Genomic DNA, 16,590 nt, shown 5'->3' with positions numbered 1-16,590 from the left:
CACCCTGATTCGGGCCATCTTTTTAAGATTTGGCCTGTCCTTGATCATTTTGTAGATCGGTTTTCACAGGACTATGTTCCAGGGAAAGAAATAGTTGTGGACAAGTCTTTGGTCCTGTTCAAGGGCCGTTTGTTTTTTAGGCAGTACATTCCTAGCAAGAGGGCACGGTATGGAATTAAAATGTATATGCTGTCTGAAAGTAGTACAGGATATGTTTATCATTTCCGGGTCTGCACTGGTAAGGATTATAATACAATTATATGCTACTTTACCATACACCGTGGTACTTTACTGAGTGACCGGAAGGAAGGTTTACGAAGGGGCATATCATGACGATCTAGATTGGAGTTGCTGTATACGTGTTACAAAGGGACATAGTGACTGAATTTACTCAACTGAATTTATGAAGCAGATGTATGTGAAGACTGCAACATTCCTTACTATTACAAATCATCGTTGCCCTGAGGAAGTTCACTTGCGGTGAACTAAACACGTTGGCTGCTTTTGTTGTAAGAAGAAAATAAAGGCTGTGTTGGAAAAGACCTGCTTGGATGATCCAACTTTTTTTTAAATTGTTTTTGGTGCTCCTCCAATTGTATTATATGGACTTTGTCCTCCTTTGGTTGCACCTTTGGAGCAGTAGATGTTTTGGTTGGGAGCACAACAGTATGACACATTGGGACAAGAGGGAGGTGCAGTGGTCTATTTAGATCACTGCTCTGCATTGATGATCCTGGTTGGGATTCCAGTATTGACCCCCCTGGTTGTCCGCCCACTTTTGGAGTTAGTGAGAAAATTGTGTGGGAACTCGGTAGACAACTGTTTAACAAAAAGGTCACCAATTGTAACTAGATAACTTCTATACTCGAGTGTAATTGTTCAGGGAATTGTTCGGAGTGGACACTGTTGCTTGTGGCACAATCTGCTCTAACCTTAAAGGCTATCCAAGGGAAAGGGGACAGTGCAGTGCCAGGACAGGAGGGATGTCTACATGCTGACTACCATCCATGATAAGAGTACTTTCCCTGTGACTGTTTGGGGTGAGGCTGCTGAAGTGCGCAAACCTGTGCACATTTTTGACTACAATAAGCACATGACTGGTGTAGATAGATCAGATCAGAGGCCGGAAAAATTACACTGCTGTTCGTAAGTCTTACGTTTGGTATAAAAAGTTGGCTATACATCTCTTCTATTTAGCAATTTTTTATGCTTTTGTTGTGTTCAAGGATTGCTCCCCTGAGTCAAAGATGAAATTTATTAAATTTCAGGAGTCTGTTCTGAAGAGCCTTGTTGTGGTGGAACAGGCAAGAGTTTCTCGAGTAGCAGTAGTGGAGGAAGTGGCTAGATTGGAAGATTCCCACTTTCCTGATGCTGTTTCAGAAGTTACCACACCCAAAAGAATTATTGGGAACTACAGTGAGTGTAAAATGCCTGTCCTATATTGTTTTGTTCAGTTTCACAGTTGGAATTACTGGCATGTATTTAGTTAGAGATTTGTGTTTGTAATTTTGTACTTATTGGTTAGTGTTTTCTATTTTGTTTAAAAAACAAATGATGGCAGTGTGCGTGGAGTGGCACTTGGCTGGCGGTGTGCGTGGAGTGGCGCTTGGCTGGCGATGTAAATAGTGACTTGCTGTTGGCCACTACAACACCCTGGTTAGCCAAATGTGCCAGACCACACACTATGGGGGTCATTCTGACCCTGGCGGTCCGAGACCGCAAGGGCTAAAATGACGCAAGCACCGCCAACAGGCTGGCGGTGCTTCCATCCCTATTCCGACTGCGGCGGTACCGCCACGGTTGCACCGCCGGGGCCGGCGGTTTCGAGCCGTTTATGCCCCAGCGGTGATAATCCGCCAGGGCAGCGCTGCAAGCAGCGCTGCCCTGAGGATTATGACCCCCCTACCGCCAGCCTGTTTGTGGCGGTTTGCTCCGCCAGGAAGAGGCTGGCAGTAAGGGGTGTCCTGGGGCCCCCTGCACCGCCCATGCCACTGGCATGGGCAGTGCAGGGGCCCCCTAACAGGGCCCAGGCCAGCTTTTCACTGTCTGCATAGCAGACAGTGAAAAGTGCGACGGGTGCAACTGCACCCGTCACACGGCCGCAACACCGCCGGCTCCATTAGGAGCCGGCTCCTATGTTGCGGCCTCATTCCCGCTGGGCCGGTGGGTGCAAACTTGGCCCAGCGGGAATGTCGGAATGGGGGCCGCGTGAGTGCGGCTGCATTGGCGGCGCATGGCGGTAACCGCCTGGCGGGCGGCGGCAGCCGCCCGCCAAGGTTGGAATCACCCCCTATGTCAGCTGGTGTGACTGCTGTGTCAGGCATGTGGGCGTATGAAAGTGATGGGCCCTTGAATTGTGCTGTTTGTTGATGTGAGTGTTGTAGTGTGCTGGGCCCGCGCCTGGCGGCGTAAATGGTCTTGTGCATGTCGTGTATGAAAGGTGTGTGAATGAACTGTAAAGCTGTTGGTGTCTTGACGTGGCTTTACAGCTCACGAGCTGCGAGTCATTAGTTCAGTTTTTTAGCCTTTCAGTTATTAATAGTGCATTTCATTTTTGTGAAACCTCTTGTTAATAAAATATGATCTATTGAACCATCACTCACCCTTGTGCTAAATCCAACCAGTATGTGGGTAAAATAAAAAAATGAAAAAACCCGCTCTCCTGTAATCAGGCGTCGAAGCACACCCATGACATGCTAGGTGATTCGGGTGGGATCCAAATGATGAAGCATGCCACCAACTAGGTTGGTGGGTGAGAGGTCGTTTTAGCATAACCTAAGGGCGTTTCTCTTCACAGTTTGAATGTTTGGAACACCACAGAAGTAAGAGTATTGGTAGCGTGCTTGCTTCCTCTCTAGGGAAAAAGTACCAACTCTAGATTAGTTTGAAAACTAGACACCTGGTGGAGTACAGTGGTGGTGTGCCTCTTGCAGATCCCAACAAGTTTCTTAGCCAACAATGCCCTGTAAACTTTAGAATGTGACTAAAATCACACATCCTTCTTGCATTTCTGTACCATATTCTTCCAGAAGCAAAAACAAACCAGAAACTCATACCACCCACTGTTCCTCCCGGTCTCCTGATAAAAATACTACCTTCACTTGTGTGGAAGGGCCAAGTGCCCACAACATTGAAGGGGCCAAAACATAACGTGGACACATCAAAATGATCTATTTCAAAACTACCTGTTTTTGCAGGGGTGGAGTGGGGGGCAGGGAGATGGGAGCACCTGCATTTTTGGTCCCGGGCGTGGCGGTCATCTAGGAAAACCTACCATCGCAGACATTTTTGAAAACTAGACATCAGGTGGAGTCCAGGGAGGTGTGTCCCCACTGCGCCGGCACAAATTTCCTACCACCCAGCGTTCCCCTTAGTCTCCCAAGTAAAATACCACACTTATGTGTGTCCCCAAAGCAGAGTCAGCCTACAAATGCATAAAAAAAAAATTTGCTTATCAACTTGCTCTGGTATTCCCTCAATCTCTACAGGTTTTTGGCCCTTCTTTGTTGCGGGCACCTCGGCCACCCACACAAGTGAGGTATCGTTTTTAATCGGCAGACCTAAGGGAACATTGGGTGGTAGGAAATTTGTGCTGGTGCTGTGATCCTGCAAAGAAAAGTGAGGAACTGTGATTTTTCTAGCTAAATTTGAGGTTTGCAAGGGATTCTGGGTGAGAAAATGTTGGGGGATCCACGCAAGCCACACCTCCCTGGACTCCACCGGGTGTCCCAGTTTTCAAAGGTTTCTGGGTTTGGTAGGTTTCCCTATATGGCTGCCAAGCCCAGGACCAAAAACGCAGGCGTCCCCCTTGCAAAAAAAAGGTAGTTTTGTAAAAGATAATTTTGTTGTGTCCATATTGTGTTTTGGACCCTTCCTTGTCGCAGGCACTAGGCCTACCCACACCACTGAGGTACCATTTTTATCTGGAGACTTGGGGAAATGCTGGGTGGAAGGAAGTTTGTGGCTCCCCTCAGATTCCAGAACTTTCCATCACCGAACTGTAAGGAAAAAGTGTTTTTTGCCAAATTGTGAGGTTTGCAAAGGATTCTGGGTGACAGAACCGAGTGAGAGCCCCATAAGTCACCCCGTCCTGGATTCCTCTAGGTGTCTAGTGAGCAAAAATGTATAGGTTTGGTAGGTTGCCCTAGGTGTCAGCTGAGGCAGAGGTCAAAATCCACTGTTTGGCACTTTGCAAAAAACGTGTTTGCTTTCTTTGGGGAAATGTGATGTGCTCACATTGTGTACTACTAGCAAGAATTTCATATATGCCTTAGACCTCCTACAATTCGATGCCACAACAAATTTTACATTCTCTCCCATGCTGCTTAAATCTATAATTAGGCAAGCAACTTGGACCATGAATCTGCTAGGACAAACAGGCTTGTGCACATAGAGTTTTCAATCTATATCCGATACCATACGATTGAGGGTAATGCAGCCCTATCTCAGTTGGAACCTGCCTCATGGGGTGAGAAGATTCTGGCTTCTGCTGCGACAGGGGCTGCTTTCTCTTAATATAATACGGGCTAGATGGTATGCCTCCTCAGCTATTTGTAACCTTTGCCAAATGGTGCAAAAGATTTGAATCATGTCGTATTTATTTGTCCGGCTTTGTCGCAATATCATCGTAGGTGGCTGCGCCCCATTTGTCTCACTCTCTACCCTACGCACTGCTTCGGAGTTATTGCAGGTCTTCTCCGTTCCGCCAAATGAAATGTTTTGTATTCAAATTTTTAATTATTTTAAGGGTTTATCTTTTTTTAACTTATTTAGCTGTATATGAAGGCTCAGTTTTTATTTTATGTGTGTTTTATGTGGACCTCCTGTAGAATTCCGTATCATAATAAATAAATATCTAGTGAAATGCACACAAGCGAGGTACCATTTTATTACAAAAATTGGGGGAATGCTGGGTGGAAGGAAGTCTGTGGCTCCCCTCAGATTTCAGAACTTGACCACCAAAATGCGAGGAAAAAGTGTTTTTTGGCCAAAGTTTGAGGTTTGCAAAGGATTTTGGGTAACAGAACCTGGTGAGAGTCCCACAAGTCACCCGATCCTGGATTCCCATAGGTGTCTAGTTCTCAAAAATGGACAGGTTTGCTAGGTTTCCCTAGGTGCCGGTTGAGCTAAAGGCCAAAATCCACAGCTAGGCACTTTCCAAAAAACACGTCAGATTTCAATCTAAAAAATGTGATGTGTCCATATTGCGTTTTGGGGCGTTTCCAGTCATGGGCACTAGGCCTACCCACAAAAGTGAGGGGCCATTTTTATCGGGAGACTTGGGGGAACACAGAATAGAAGTGTTATTGCCCCTAGTCTTTCTCTACATTTTTCCCTTTCAAGTGTAAGACCGTGTATAAGAAAGAAGTCTATATGAGAAATGGCCTGTAATTCACATGCTAGTATGGGGACCCACAACTTCAGATATATGCAGATAACCACTGTTTCTCAACACCTTATCTTGTGCCCATTTTTGTAATACAAAGGATTCCTTGATACCGATTTTTCACTCTTTATATTTTAAAAAATGGACTGCTGTATTCCTGGTAAGCAATGAAATCCCATTACAAGGTGCAGCTTGTTTATTGGCTCTGGGTACCTAGAGGTTCTTGATGAATGTACAAGCCCAATATATCCCCACAACAAGAAGAGTCTAGCAGATGTAATGGTATATTGCTTTTAAAAAAATCTGCCATAGTTGGAAAAAGTTACAGAAGAAAACGTGGACAGAAATGGCTGTTTTTTTCAACTCAATTTCAATATTTGTGTATTTCAGCTGTTACTCTCTGTAGGAAAACTTTGAAGGATCTACACAAATGACCCCTTGCTAAATTCAGAATTTTTTCTACTTTTCCCAAATGGTCAACTGCCCGTGATCAACACATTGGTTTTACATCCATTTCTGTCACTAACTGGAAGGAGGCTGAAAGCACAGAAAATAGTGAAAATGAGCTATGTTCCAGTAAAATGCCACAAGTATGTTGAAAAACTTGGTTTTCCGATTCAAGTCTGCCTGTTCCTGAAAGCTGGGAAGATTGTGATTTTAGCACTGCAAGCCCTTTGTTGATGCCATTTGCAGGGAAAAACCATATGCTTTCTTCTGCAGCACTTTTTCCCGTTTTTGACCAAAAAAACACATTTTAGCTGTATTTTAGCTAATTTCTTGGTCTCCTCCAAGGAAGCCCACAAACTCTGGGTACCTTTATAATCCCTAGGATGTTGGGAAAAAAGCATGTATACTCGGCGTGGATAGCTTATGTGGACAAAACGTTTTGAGGGCCTAATTGCGAACTACCCCCATATAGCCAAAAAAAAAGGCTCGGCACAGGAGGGGGAAAAGGCCTGGCAGCAAAGGTGTTAAAGGATGACACGCGGTATCGACCTGGAATCAAAATGGTTGCTTAGTTTGCATTTCTGTCACTCCTTAAAATAGAGAGCCTTTTAAGACTGAGCTTGGATCAAATACCTTCATACACCCTGGCTAGAAATTGTAATAAGATCAACACTAATTACAAGTACCCCAAAAAGGTAAGTTGAGATAAGTATATAAAAATACATGGTTAGTTGCTGTAAACTGTGTGAATAAGCTCAATGCGGGTGTTAGGTATTTTGCAAAATGCAACTGGCACATTGATTGCATACAAATAGTAAACTTTGGCACTTACATCAAAAGTTCCACCAATCTTCGACACACCCCAGCGTTGATGACAACTTGAATTTTAACATTGGGGCCATCAGAAAGGTAAGAGAGTGCCCAGCATGCATCGGCTAATGCATCTGGATCACTGATGAACAGAAGCCTTGAGAGCATTGTCAAACATGGAGAAACCTAGAAAAAAGTAATGGAAAACTATTCGGTTTTAAAATAACTCAACATGATTTGACCTTATCATAATCCAATACACTTTCATCAATAATGTTTACTTGTAAAAATTTCCATGAACTGCCAGATTTTAATAAGCTGTCAAGAGTAAGCCACTTCGACTATAAAAGCAGATTTCTTGAAGGCAAATTACATACAGATCCAATGTTATAATCCATTTGTTTAAAACTGATATCTCAGATCGTTACTAGAAGCCGTTCAAACAAAAAATATTAGGATAAAGATGCAGCACCTAAGATCATTACTAGACAACCCTCTCAAGTTAGAGATGGGGGTACATTCCCTTAGGGCCTTACTATAGGTCCCTATTAAGTAAGACGTGACTAAGGATGCTGTACCATAGGTCATTTGTGAGTAAAAAGGCAGACAGATAACCTTTAATGGTGCCCACTGCAAGACCTTGCTTGGATAAAGGCGATGTCCACACCAGGCCACAAGCCTGTCCCAGCATTCTGCATAAATTGGTTTTGTAGAAGGGTGCTGAGCAGAAAGGATAATATCCAAAACCTCAGAAGGTAGATTGAATGCAGTCAACTGATGACTCTCAATCTACCTGCATGTAGATGTAGAATGCGCAGGTCTCTGTGCAGACCCCTGCCTTGCTGCTGCATCAAAAGATCCAGAGATGTTTTAAGACATGGGCAAAATGGGCTCTTGCCTAGCAACCTGGCCTTTCATGGGGCCCCCTGATACAACCAGCTCTGTTCTCCACACAGTCCTGCCCTGCTGACTCTGAATGATTCTTATACATATATTGTTTTAAATACCATCTCCTTTATTTTTAATATAGGTAACATGTGGGAGTCTATTACAGGCATTTTGCAGAGAAATGTGGTTTATTTTTCAGCACCATGCTACATCCGTAAAACGTTCCATTTTGATGAAAATAGGACCTCACATATGAGACATGGCAGTCGGTTGCAAAGCTTATTTGCGATAATATTGGTGAGGTGTTCCTGTATTACAATATTTAAAACACACATCTCTCTCCCTGAATATTAGAAACACATTTAAATTTTGGACCAGTGTGTCTATGTAGTGTCAGTGACCTGACCAAAGAAGGCATGAAAAAACTGAAATTGGATCATACATTCAAAGCTGTTCCAGACAGAGGCCTACGAAATCCGTTTGGCCCACGGCCCCCAAAGTCCTTAAGATGTCCCTGAAAAGATCCTCTCAAAAGGGATAGCCTGGTAGGGGATAGATGCTCATGCCCAGAGGTTACAGTACCACATTGTATTGGCAGATTCTGGAGAGACTAGGATGACTTGGTCCTAGTCGTTCCTGATCTTCAGAACTCAGGGCAGGAGAGGTAGTGGCAAAAAGGAGTCCAATGCTCCACTCTCTGAATGCATCTCCTAGAGACAGCCTTCTTTGGAACTCTAGTACGCAAATGTTTTGACACTGCATGTTCCTGATGGTAGAAAAAAGTATCAAAAGAGGGTTCTCACCATTGATGGAAGATTTCCTGTATTATCTCAGGATATAATCACCATTCATGAACCACCAGGTGCTACTGAATGAGTATGAATGACCTTTCATTTAAAGACACTGCCAGGTGGTTCATGATCACTGATAAGTCCTGATGGTCTGGTCAACTCCAAAGGCAGATAGCCTCTTAGAGCAGGACTCAGGACCCCACTGCACCCTGTTTGTACCAGCTTCCTCTTGATGGATGCCAGGAAGTCCTTCAAGGCCATGGTGGTGACCTGAAACTCCAACAGACTGATGTGGAGTTAGGTTTCTGCCAGAGATCATAGTTGCCTAATCTCTAATTCTTACAGATAACCATGCATCACAGAGCAGTGATATATCCGTCACCACTGTCCCCAACAGGTTTGATGGGGAAATTGGCTGGCAGGATCCAAAAGGCCCAAGAAATGCATTGTGACTTGGTTTTCCTTAAAGAGTTCCAGGACAGAATCCACTTTAAAACGGCAAGACCCGTCAAATGGCATACCCAAAAATGGGAGGCTTGGATATCCCCAGAAAAACCAGTGGATCTCACCAAGTCTGGTGATCGACGACCACACTGTGTTGGAAAGTACCCTCTTTTTGCAACGTTTACCCCCATTTTCTGCCTGATGTCAGTGTGCTTGACTGTGTTCACTGGGACCCTGCTAACCAGGACTACAGTGATTACACTCTCTCTCCTCTAAATGTTGTTGCTGCATACTGGTAACCCAGTATTTCACCCAAAACTGGCATATGGTGGCCCCCTTATTATTCCCTAGTATATGGTACCTAGGTACCCAGGGCATTGCGGTTCCAGGGGATCCCTATGGGCTGCAGCATTTTACTTGCCACCCATAGGGAGGCCATGTAAAGGCTTCTGCAGGACTGCCATTGCAGCCTGCGTGAAAGGGTCATGCACCCTTTCACTGCCATTTACACTGCACCGGGTCACTTATAAGTCACCCCTATAGGAGGCCTTCCAGCCATGAGGGCAGGGTGCAGAGTACCTGTGTGTGAGGGCACCCCTGCCCTAGCAGAGCTGCCCTCACGACATCCAGAACCATGTCCCCAGGAGTGCAGGGACACCATTTTACGCATGTACTGGACACAGGTCACTACCTATGTCCAGCTACATAATGGTAACTCCGAATATAGGCATGTTTGGTATCAAACATGTTGGAATCATACCCCAAGGCTTTTGCAAGCATTGGTTGTATGATTCCATGCACTCCTTAGAGGACCCCCAGTATTGCCATTCCAGCCTTCTGAGGTTTTCCAGGCAGCCCCAGCTGCTGCCACCTCTCAGACAGGTTTCTGCCCTCCTGTTGCTTGAGAAGCTCAAGCCCTGGAAGGCAGGGCAAAGGATTTCCTTTGGGAGAGGGGTGTTACATCCTCTCCCTTTGGAAACAGGTGTGACAGGCTAGGGAGGGGTAGCCTCCCCAAGCCTCTGGAAATGCTTTGAATGGCACATTTGGTGCCCTCCACGCATAATCCAGTATACCCTGGTTCAGGGACCCCCAGTCCATGCTCTGGCACAAAACTGGACAAAGGAAAGGGGAGTGACCACTCCCCTGTCCATCATCACCCCAGGGGTGGTGCTCAGAGCTCCTCCAGAGGGTTCCTGGGTTGTGCCACCCTGGATTCCAAGTTGGCAGGGAACTCTGGGAGCATATGAGTGGCCAGTGCCAGCAGGTGACTTCAGAGCCCTCCCCTGATAGGTGCTTACCTGTTTAGGTGACCAATCCCCCTTTTAGGGCTATTTAGGGTCTCTCCTTTGGGTGGTTCTTAAGATTCGGATTGCAAGACTCCAGCAGGAACCCTCTGCATCCTCTACTTCACCTTCTCACCAAAGGAACTGCATCTGGACCCTCCAGGAACTCTACAAACTACAACAAAGAAGCAAAGATGACTTCTGCAACATTGTATCTTCAGCTCCTGCCAGCAACTGAAACTGTTTCCCGTCGTGCATCCTCAGAGGGCAGCCTGGCTTCAGCCTGCACCAGAAGAGCAAAATGAATCTCCCTTGGAGTGAGGGAGTCACTCCCCTGCTTCAGCAGGCACCTCACTGCATCAACGACCAGCAGCGTCGGTCCCTTCTCCTGACGAGTTGCATGGATCCCGCATCACGGGTGGTGGACTGAAGTGGTCCTGACAGTCCTGATGTCCTACTGTCTAACTTTGGTGGAGGTACGAGTTTACCTCCCCACGCAAAGGCAGTACCCTGTACACAGCGTGTTTTGCAGTTGCCAAGGCTTGTTGGCATCCTTCCATGTAGTTCTTCATGCACCGTGCAGACCCGGCCCCCAGCACTCTATCCTGCGACACACATCTTCCCGAGTGTTTCTCCGGTGGCATGGGAGCCTTTATTCTACTGAGAGCTTTGCATGTGCCAAGGCTTGTTGGCGGACTTCAGCGACGCAAACCAGACTGCAATCCTCCATCTGGCATGCACCCAGGAACCCGTATCCATCTTCTTGGGTGCAGTACTGACTGTTGTTCTTCACTGGTGGTTCTTCTTTTTTCACCTTCATCCAGGTTAGCGGAGGGCTCGTTCTCCCTGGACTATTCCATGCTTCATGGACTTGGTCCCCTTCTTTCCACAGGTCTGCAGGTCCAGGAATCCACTGTTGGTGTCTTGCAGTCTCTTCTGGTTCTTGCATAATCTTCTTTCTTGTGTTTCTGTGTGTTCTGGGAAAGTCACTGTACTTTATTCCTACTTTCCTGGGCTCTGGGGTGGGTTCCAGTACTTACCTTTGGTGTTTTATAGTACTCCCAGCGACCCTCTACACACTACACTTACCTAGGTGGGAAACTGACATTCACATTCCACTTTCTTAGTATATGGTTTGTGTTCCCCCTGTGCCCATTTCCAACTATTGTGATTTTCACTATTTGCACTGTTTTCTAACTGGTTTTACACCTGTTTTTGCATACTAGTGTATATAATGTGTGTACTACTTACCTCCCAAGGAAGTATAGTCTACATGATATTTTTGGCATTTGTGTCACCAAAATAACGTACCTTTATTTTTACAGTGAGGGTCCCTGCTTGGACAGAGGCAACCCGACTGCCAACCAAAGACCCAATTTCTAACAACTATCATTAGCATTGTCATATCCAAATGGTGGCAGACACTTATCAGAGTCTGAACTAAGCAGTTGATGGAGCACATCAGGGTGGCTTCAAGGCAGAGGAAGGATTCTGTCAGAGGCAGACTGAATAAGGGCCGGGCATGTCAATGTGGATTCCAGATGCAACCTCAGATGAGGAGAGTTTGCTTCGGAGTCAGGCACAAAAATGGGAATAGGGTCTTCTTTTGGCACCAGTGCTGACTAAGAAGCAGGTATGATGGGCACAAAAGACGCTGAAATGGATCAGCTGGGAGTAACCCAACTGGAGGCCCCTGCTAGTCTTCGGAGCCCGAAAGCACCAGAAGGCAACAGGGAGAGTGCCACAGATGTGCAACATGGCCTCACTGATGACTTTGATCTGTTGTGATATTGCCGATGAATTCAGGGTGCAATACCCAAATCGGCTCCTTCAAGGATAAGGAGCAAGACCAGATGCATGTTGATGCCTTTTTAGCTTTTCTGGAGACAGAGAGTGGTGGGATGGGGACATGTCCTCCTTGCCCTTCACGTATTTCCACCTTGACTAAGGGCCTGATTTAGTTTTGGCGGGGAGGAGGAGATTTACTCTGTCACAATAGTGACGGATATCCTATCCGCCAAACTAGTAATCAGGCCCTTAAGACCTAGATTTACCAGAAGACTTCAATCACACTGATAAACTTTTGCAGGAACAGTTTGGGAGAGGCAGGGGATCCTTTTCTCTCAACTCCTATCAGGAGTGAGGTTTCCAAGGTTTCTTCCAGTGTTCGGTGATGTACAACTGCGCTTCACGGTTTCCAGATCGCCTTTGGGTTCATGAGGGGGAACTTATCACTTCATCACACAACTTGGAGTTGTACCCTGAGTTCAAACACTAAAAGCAAACTTTGTGGGTGTCTGTAGCAGACATTTATTTGCAATAGTCTCTGCATGGTATAAATCCTGTAGCTTTTGGAGTGGACATAGTTCACTTGCACACTTTTCTGAAGAAAAAGGCTTGACTCAAAGTTTGTCAAATGATAAAGAAGAGCACATGATCGGCTTCGGAAGGTGTGAAATGAAAAAAAAAAAGCTGCCGCAGGCGCATAGGGTTAACACCTATATCAGCAAGCCTCTATCATCTCCAGGGTAGAATAACATCAAAGGGCAGCAATACAACACCATCTACCAGTGCGCTGAAGCACTGCTGTGAAAAGCTTCTGGATACAGTCTGGCACCTGGGAATTATTCGGATGCTGAGAAATCTGTGGTTAGAAGTATCCATCAGAAATGCGTATAAAATATCCTAAATGTATTTAAATATATGAAACTTTAAACTTTAAAAGGGAACTTTAAAATGCAATAAAATGGATCACTGCACTTGTGACAACATGACCACTAAAAGATGCAAGTAAAGAAAAGCTAACATCTTGAAACTTTTATAACTGTGCAGAAATAATTTTTCTTCACTCCTCCGTTTCGGGGGACAGCAGGAATCAGCCTTACTCAACTGGGAGCTCACTGATGGGAGAACTTTATTGTTAACCTTGCTTGAAGACAGTTAAGATATTTGGAAGCTCCAGCATAGAGTAATCCGTTCTCCATGCTCGAATGGATCACGGCGTGAAAACGTACATGTGAAGAGTCAGTGCTCTGGAGTGTAGAGAAAGTGTGGAAGTTTGGTTGGCTCAAGAATGTCAGGTATGTTCATGATGATGGAACAGTCACTGCATCACTGGTTATAACTTGACCAGATCATTACGTAAAGCTGCCAGTAGAAGGAAATAAAATGACCTACTACAAACAATATACTTATGTTAGTGGTAGTCATTGTATATTTGAGGGGAGAATTTCTACACTACAAAAATAACAAACGGTATAGGAAAGCCACTCACGGTGGATATCATGTCCTGTCCTCAATGCACTGACAGATTCCTAGAGATACCTGGTCAAAGATTTTGTCACACACATGAAGGCTTTATATCAATACAGTTACTGTTATGGTGACTTTACCTCTTAGTGTGCAGTTTCTTTCCCAAAATCAGTTTTGTGGGTATCCTGAGGTGGATGAGGTGCCGGAAACTGCTTTTTTTTTTATTTTATTTTTTTAGATATTAATGCAGAGCATTAACACAAAAGTACCATGCATACATACATGCATAACAAGCAAAACACCAGCTTCCTTGCATGTACCTGCACTCTCACAAGCTGCTTTCGCGAAAAATGGATTAGCTTAGTCTGTAGTTTTGGATGATGACTAGGGATCGACAGAAGGGCTTTGTTAATAGGAAAGAGCCCAGGGAATCAGATTAATTTAGTCACCATAAATGTAATTTAGATACCACTTATGTCCTAGGTTTTACCCATATGCAACTTTGAGGACGTATTCCACAGTAACTGACAGCAAGAATGGGAGGTGAAAAAAGGAGCAATGGTAATCCTAAACCTAGGCAAGCAGCGTGCAAAGAACGTCTGGGCAAAGCTCTAGTAGGAAGATGATAAGAGTGGCTTGTCTTTATGTGTTACATATAACATAAGCCTACTGTATGTTAAACTTGTAGCTGCAGTTTTAAATGGAAAGATGACAGTGCTTGGCGACGACTGTGCCGTAGGCCTTCTTTAGCTATCTCCTTTTTTTAACAAGAATAACATTCTTAGTACAGAGCACATAACAAGAAATGTGCTGGTTTGTCATGTTTTAATTAGTGCCCGTGTTAACTTGAGCAGAAAAGGTATTTGTCCACTTTGTGAAGCTTTAGAATAACTATAGGTAGGAAGAAACAGGAGAAAATTACCCTGCCAGTCCCCTTATTAGGTGGGAAGAAAGGACGAAAGGTACCAATAACTTTCACCTACTTCCTATGGTTGAGCACACTCATTTTACCTCTTCCTATGCAATAAAGAGCAGGAGCTAAGCATGGACTGACTCCTCCTCAATTCATTGAAGGTTCAGAAGTGGTGAGGTTCCACAAACAGGCTGGTTGATGGAGGGATGCTGTAATACGCAGTTCTGACTTCAGTCCAGATGGAATATCAAAGCTATGTGGGAGGGTGGTACATAATAATAACTCAATTAAGTTTTCATAACACCCTGTGGTAGGGTTTAGATTAATATGCTAGGGATTTGTGATGAAACATATTTGGAGCGTATTTGACCATAGCTTTATTACATATATATTATGTTGGAAATGTCCCTTTCTGCAGGGTTATCCAAAAACTTTTTTCCTTTCTCCTCCTATTTTTCTGACCCTGTTTCTGATGACTCTAGGACTCAGGGCACTTTACCACTGCTAATAAGTGCTAAAGTGCAAGTGCTCTCTCCCCTATCACTTGGTATGACTGGCTTAAACCTGCTTGGCATATTTAATTTACATGTAAGTCCTAAGTAAATTGGTATACAACATACCCAGGGCCTTTAACTTAAATGCTACTAGTGGGCCGGCAATGCTGATTGGAAAAAAACACAGAAATAGCATACAAACTTGTCTCAGGCCTGTCACTGCAGTGCCCGCGTGCACGGTTTACTAACACATTGACTCTGAAATAAAAACTACTTGCCAAGGCCTAAATTCTCTTTTTACTACACTTAAGTCACCCCTAAAGTAGGCCTTAGACAGCCTTATGGGCAGGGTGCTGTGTATGTAAAAGGGAGGACTTGTACTTTCATGTTTTACATGCCCTAGTAGTGATAAACAGCCTATTTTGTTTTCAATACTATGAGGGCTCCACCTGTCATAGGTCTGCATTGGGAATTCCCTTATACATATTTTAAGTGGTAATTTCTGATCTGAAAGGAGTAGCGTGGGTATGTTTGAAATGGTAGTGATAAATCCTGTTTATGACCCCACGTTTTTAGAGCACTTTTCGACTGAGACTGAACCTCTGCAGGAAGGACTTCTGCACTGCCCACAGTACTGGACTGCCCTTCTGCTGTTACCCTGCTTCCTGCTACTTGTTGGGTACCCTAAAGGACTCCCTGGATTGCTTTTCTGCTTGAGGCCCTGCTGCCAGCTGCTCACCGACCATGGTCTTCCTAGGTTCGACAGGCTGCACATTGCCAGAGGACGGCTGTGCCTCTAGGAGGGACCGCCATTGGGCCTACTAGCTTTGTAGTGCGAGCTGTTACCTGCTAGGCTGAGGAAGGGACTGCCACTTGCAGAGAGGACCCTTGTGTTGGCCTGCCTGTGCCCTGCATCCCAGTCCTCCCCCAGGCCTTGTTGGCCTGCCCCCCTTTCCGGTCTGTATAGGGCATAAGGGATCAAAAGCCTCAGTTATCGGTCCATCGGCCTCACCCTCAGAGAGCAAGGATCATTACACCCCAACAAATGTGCCATTGTGAGGAGTCTGCCCGATTACCACATGTGTATCTAGAACACGGGGAAATAGCCCTTAACGCAGGTATACACAGTATCAGACACAAATGGTCCCCATGGGGGAAGTGTTGCCCTTGACTTCCACGGCTACTCTGTTGTGTGTGTATACAGTAAAGTAGAAGGATTTTTTTTTTAATTACAGTTTAAAAAATATTTTAAAAAAACACAAAAAACAACTTATAATGACATGAAATAAGGTGCTCTTATATAGTGACGGCGCAGTGCAAAGTGAAAAAAGTGCACTGGTGCTATATACATGTGACTGGAGCAAATTATAGCGTTGTACTGGGACATCTGTCCTTTAGATATCCACATCCACATTTGACCAGTTTGAAAACCAGTCTACAATTATGCGTTCTGTTGATTTTTTGACTCTATTTTCAGATTAATCAGTGCAGGGTCATCATCAGGATGATAAAAATAAGCGGAGACACCTTGAAACGAGAAAAATACCAAGTATAAGAATAAAGACTAAAAATTCCTTCTTTATGGTCCACACGGGCTTCAGTAGAAAGGGCTATCCTAATGATCAAAAAATATAACAAAATATTTTCTTACACCAATGGTGGCGCTTATGACATCCATCATCCAAAGGGAATAATTATATAAATTTGGGGTACCTCTGACATCACACCTGACATACACCCGACTGTAACAGGCACAACCAATATGAGAAATGTTATTGTTTGTGAAATTATATAGACAAGTTCTACGTGTGTGCCAGGTAAGTTATTCCAGAGGATTTAGGTGATATTCACGTATCAAGCGATTATATGAATCTATATAAAG

At 44.6% G+C, this 16,590-nt stretch overlaps 1 protein-coding gene across 2 annotated transcripts in view; it reads right to left on the bottom strand.

Moving 5' to 3' along the window:
* The window catches only part of KPNA5 (karyopherin subunit alpha 5), a 248,537-nt gene that overhangs the window by 84,122 nt on the left and 147,825 nt on the right, over window positions 1-16,590 (bottom strand). For both annotated transcript variants that reach the window (XM_069235362.1, XM_069235361.1), the window contains exon 9: window positions 6,666-6,829. In XM_069235362.1, coding sequence (XP_069091463.1) covers window positions 6,666-6,829 — 164 coding nt within the window. The remainder of the gene's footprint in view (window positions 1-6,665; window positions 6,830-16,590) is intronic.

This window comes from Pleurodeles waltl, chromosome 5 (assembly GCF_031143425.1).
Source record: "Pleurodeles waltl isolate 20211129_DDA chromosome 5, aPleWal1.hap1.20221129, whole genome shotgun sequence".
Classification (NCBI taxonomy): Eukaryota; Metazoa; Chordata; class Amphibia; order Caudata; family Salamandridae; genus Pleurodeles; species Pleurodeles waltl.
Note: the sequence above shows the minus strand (reverse complement) of the source record. Positions and strands in the feature narration are given on the sequence as shown.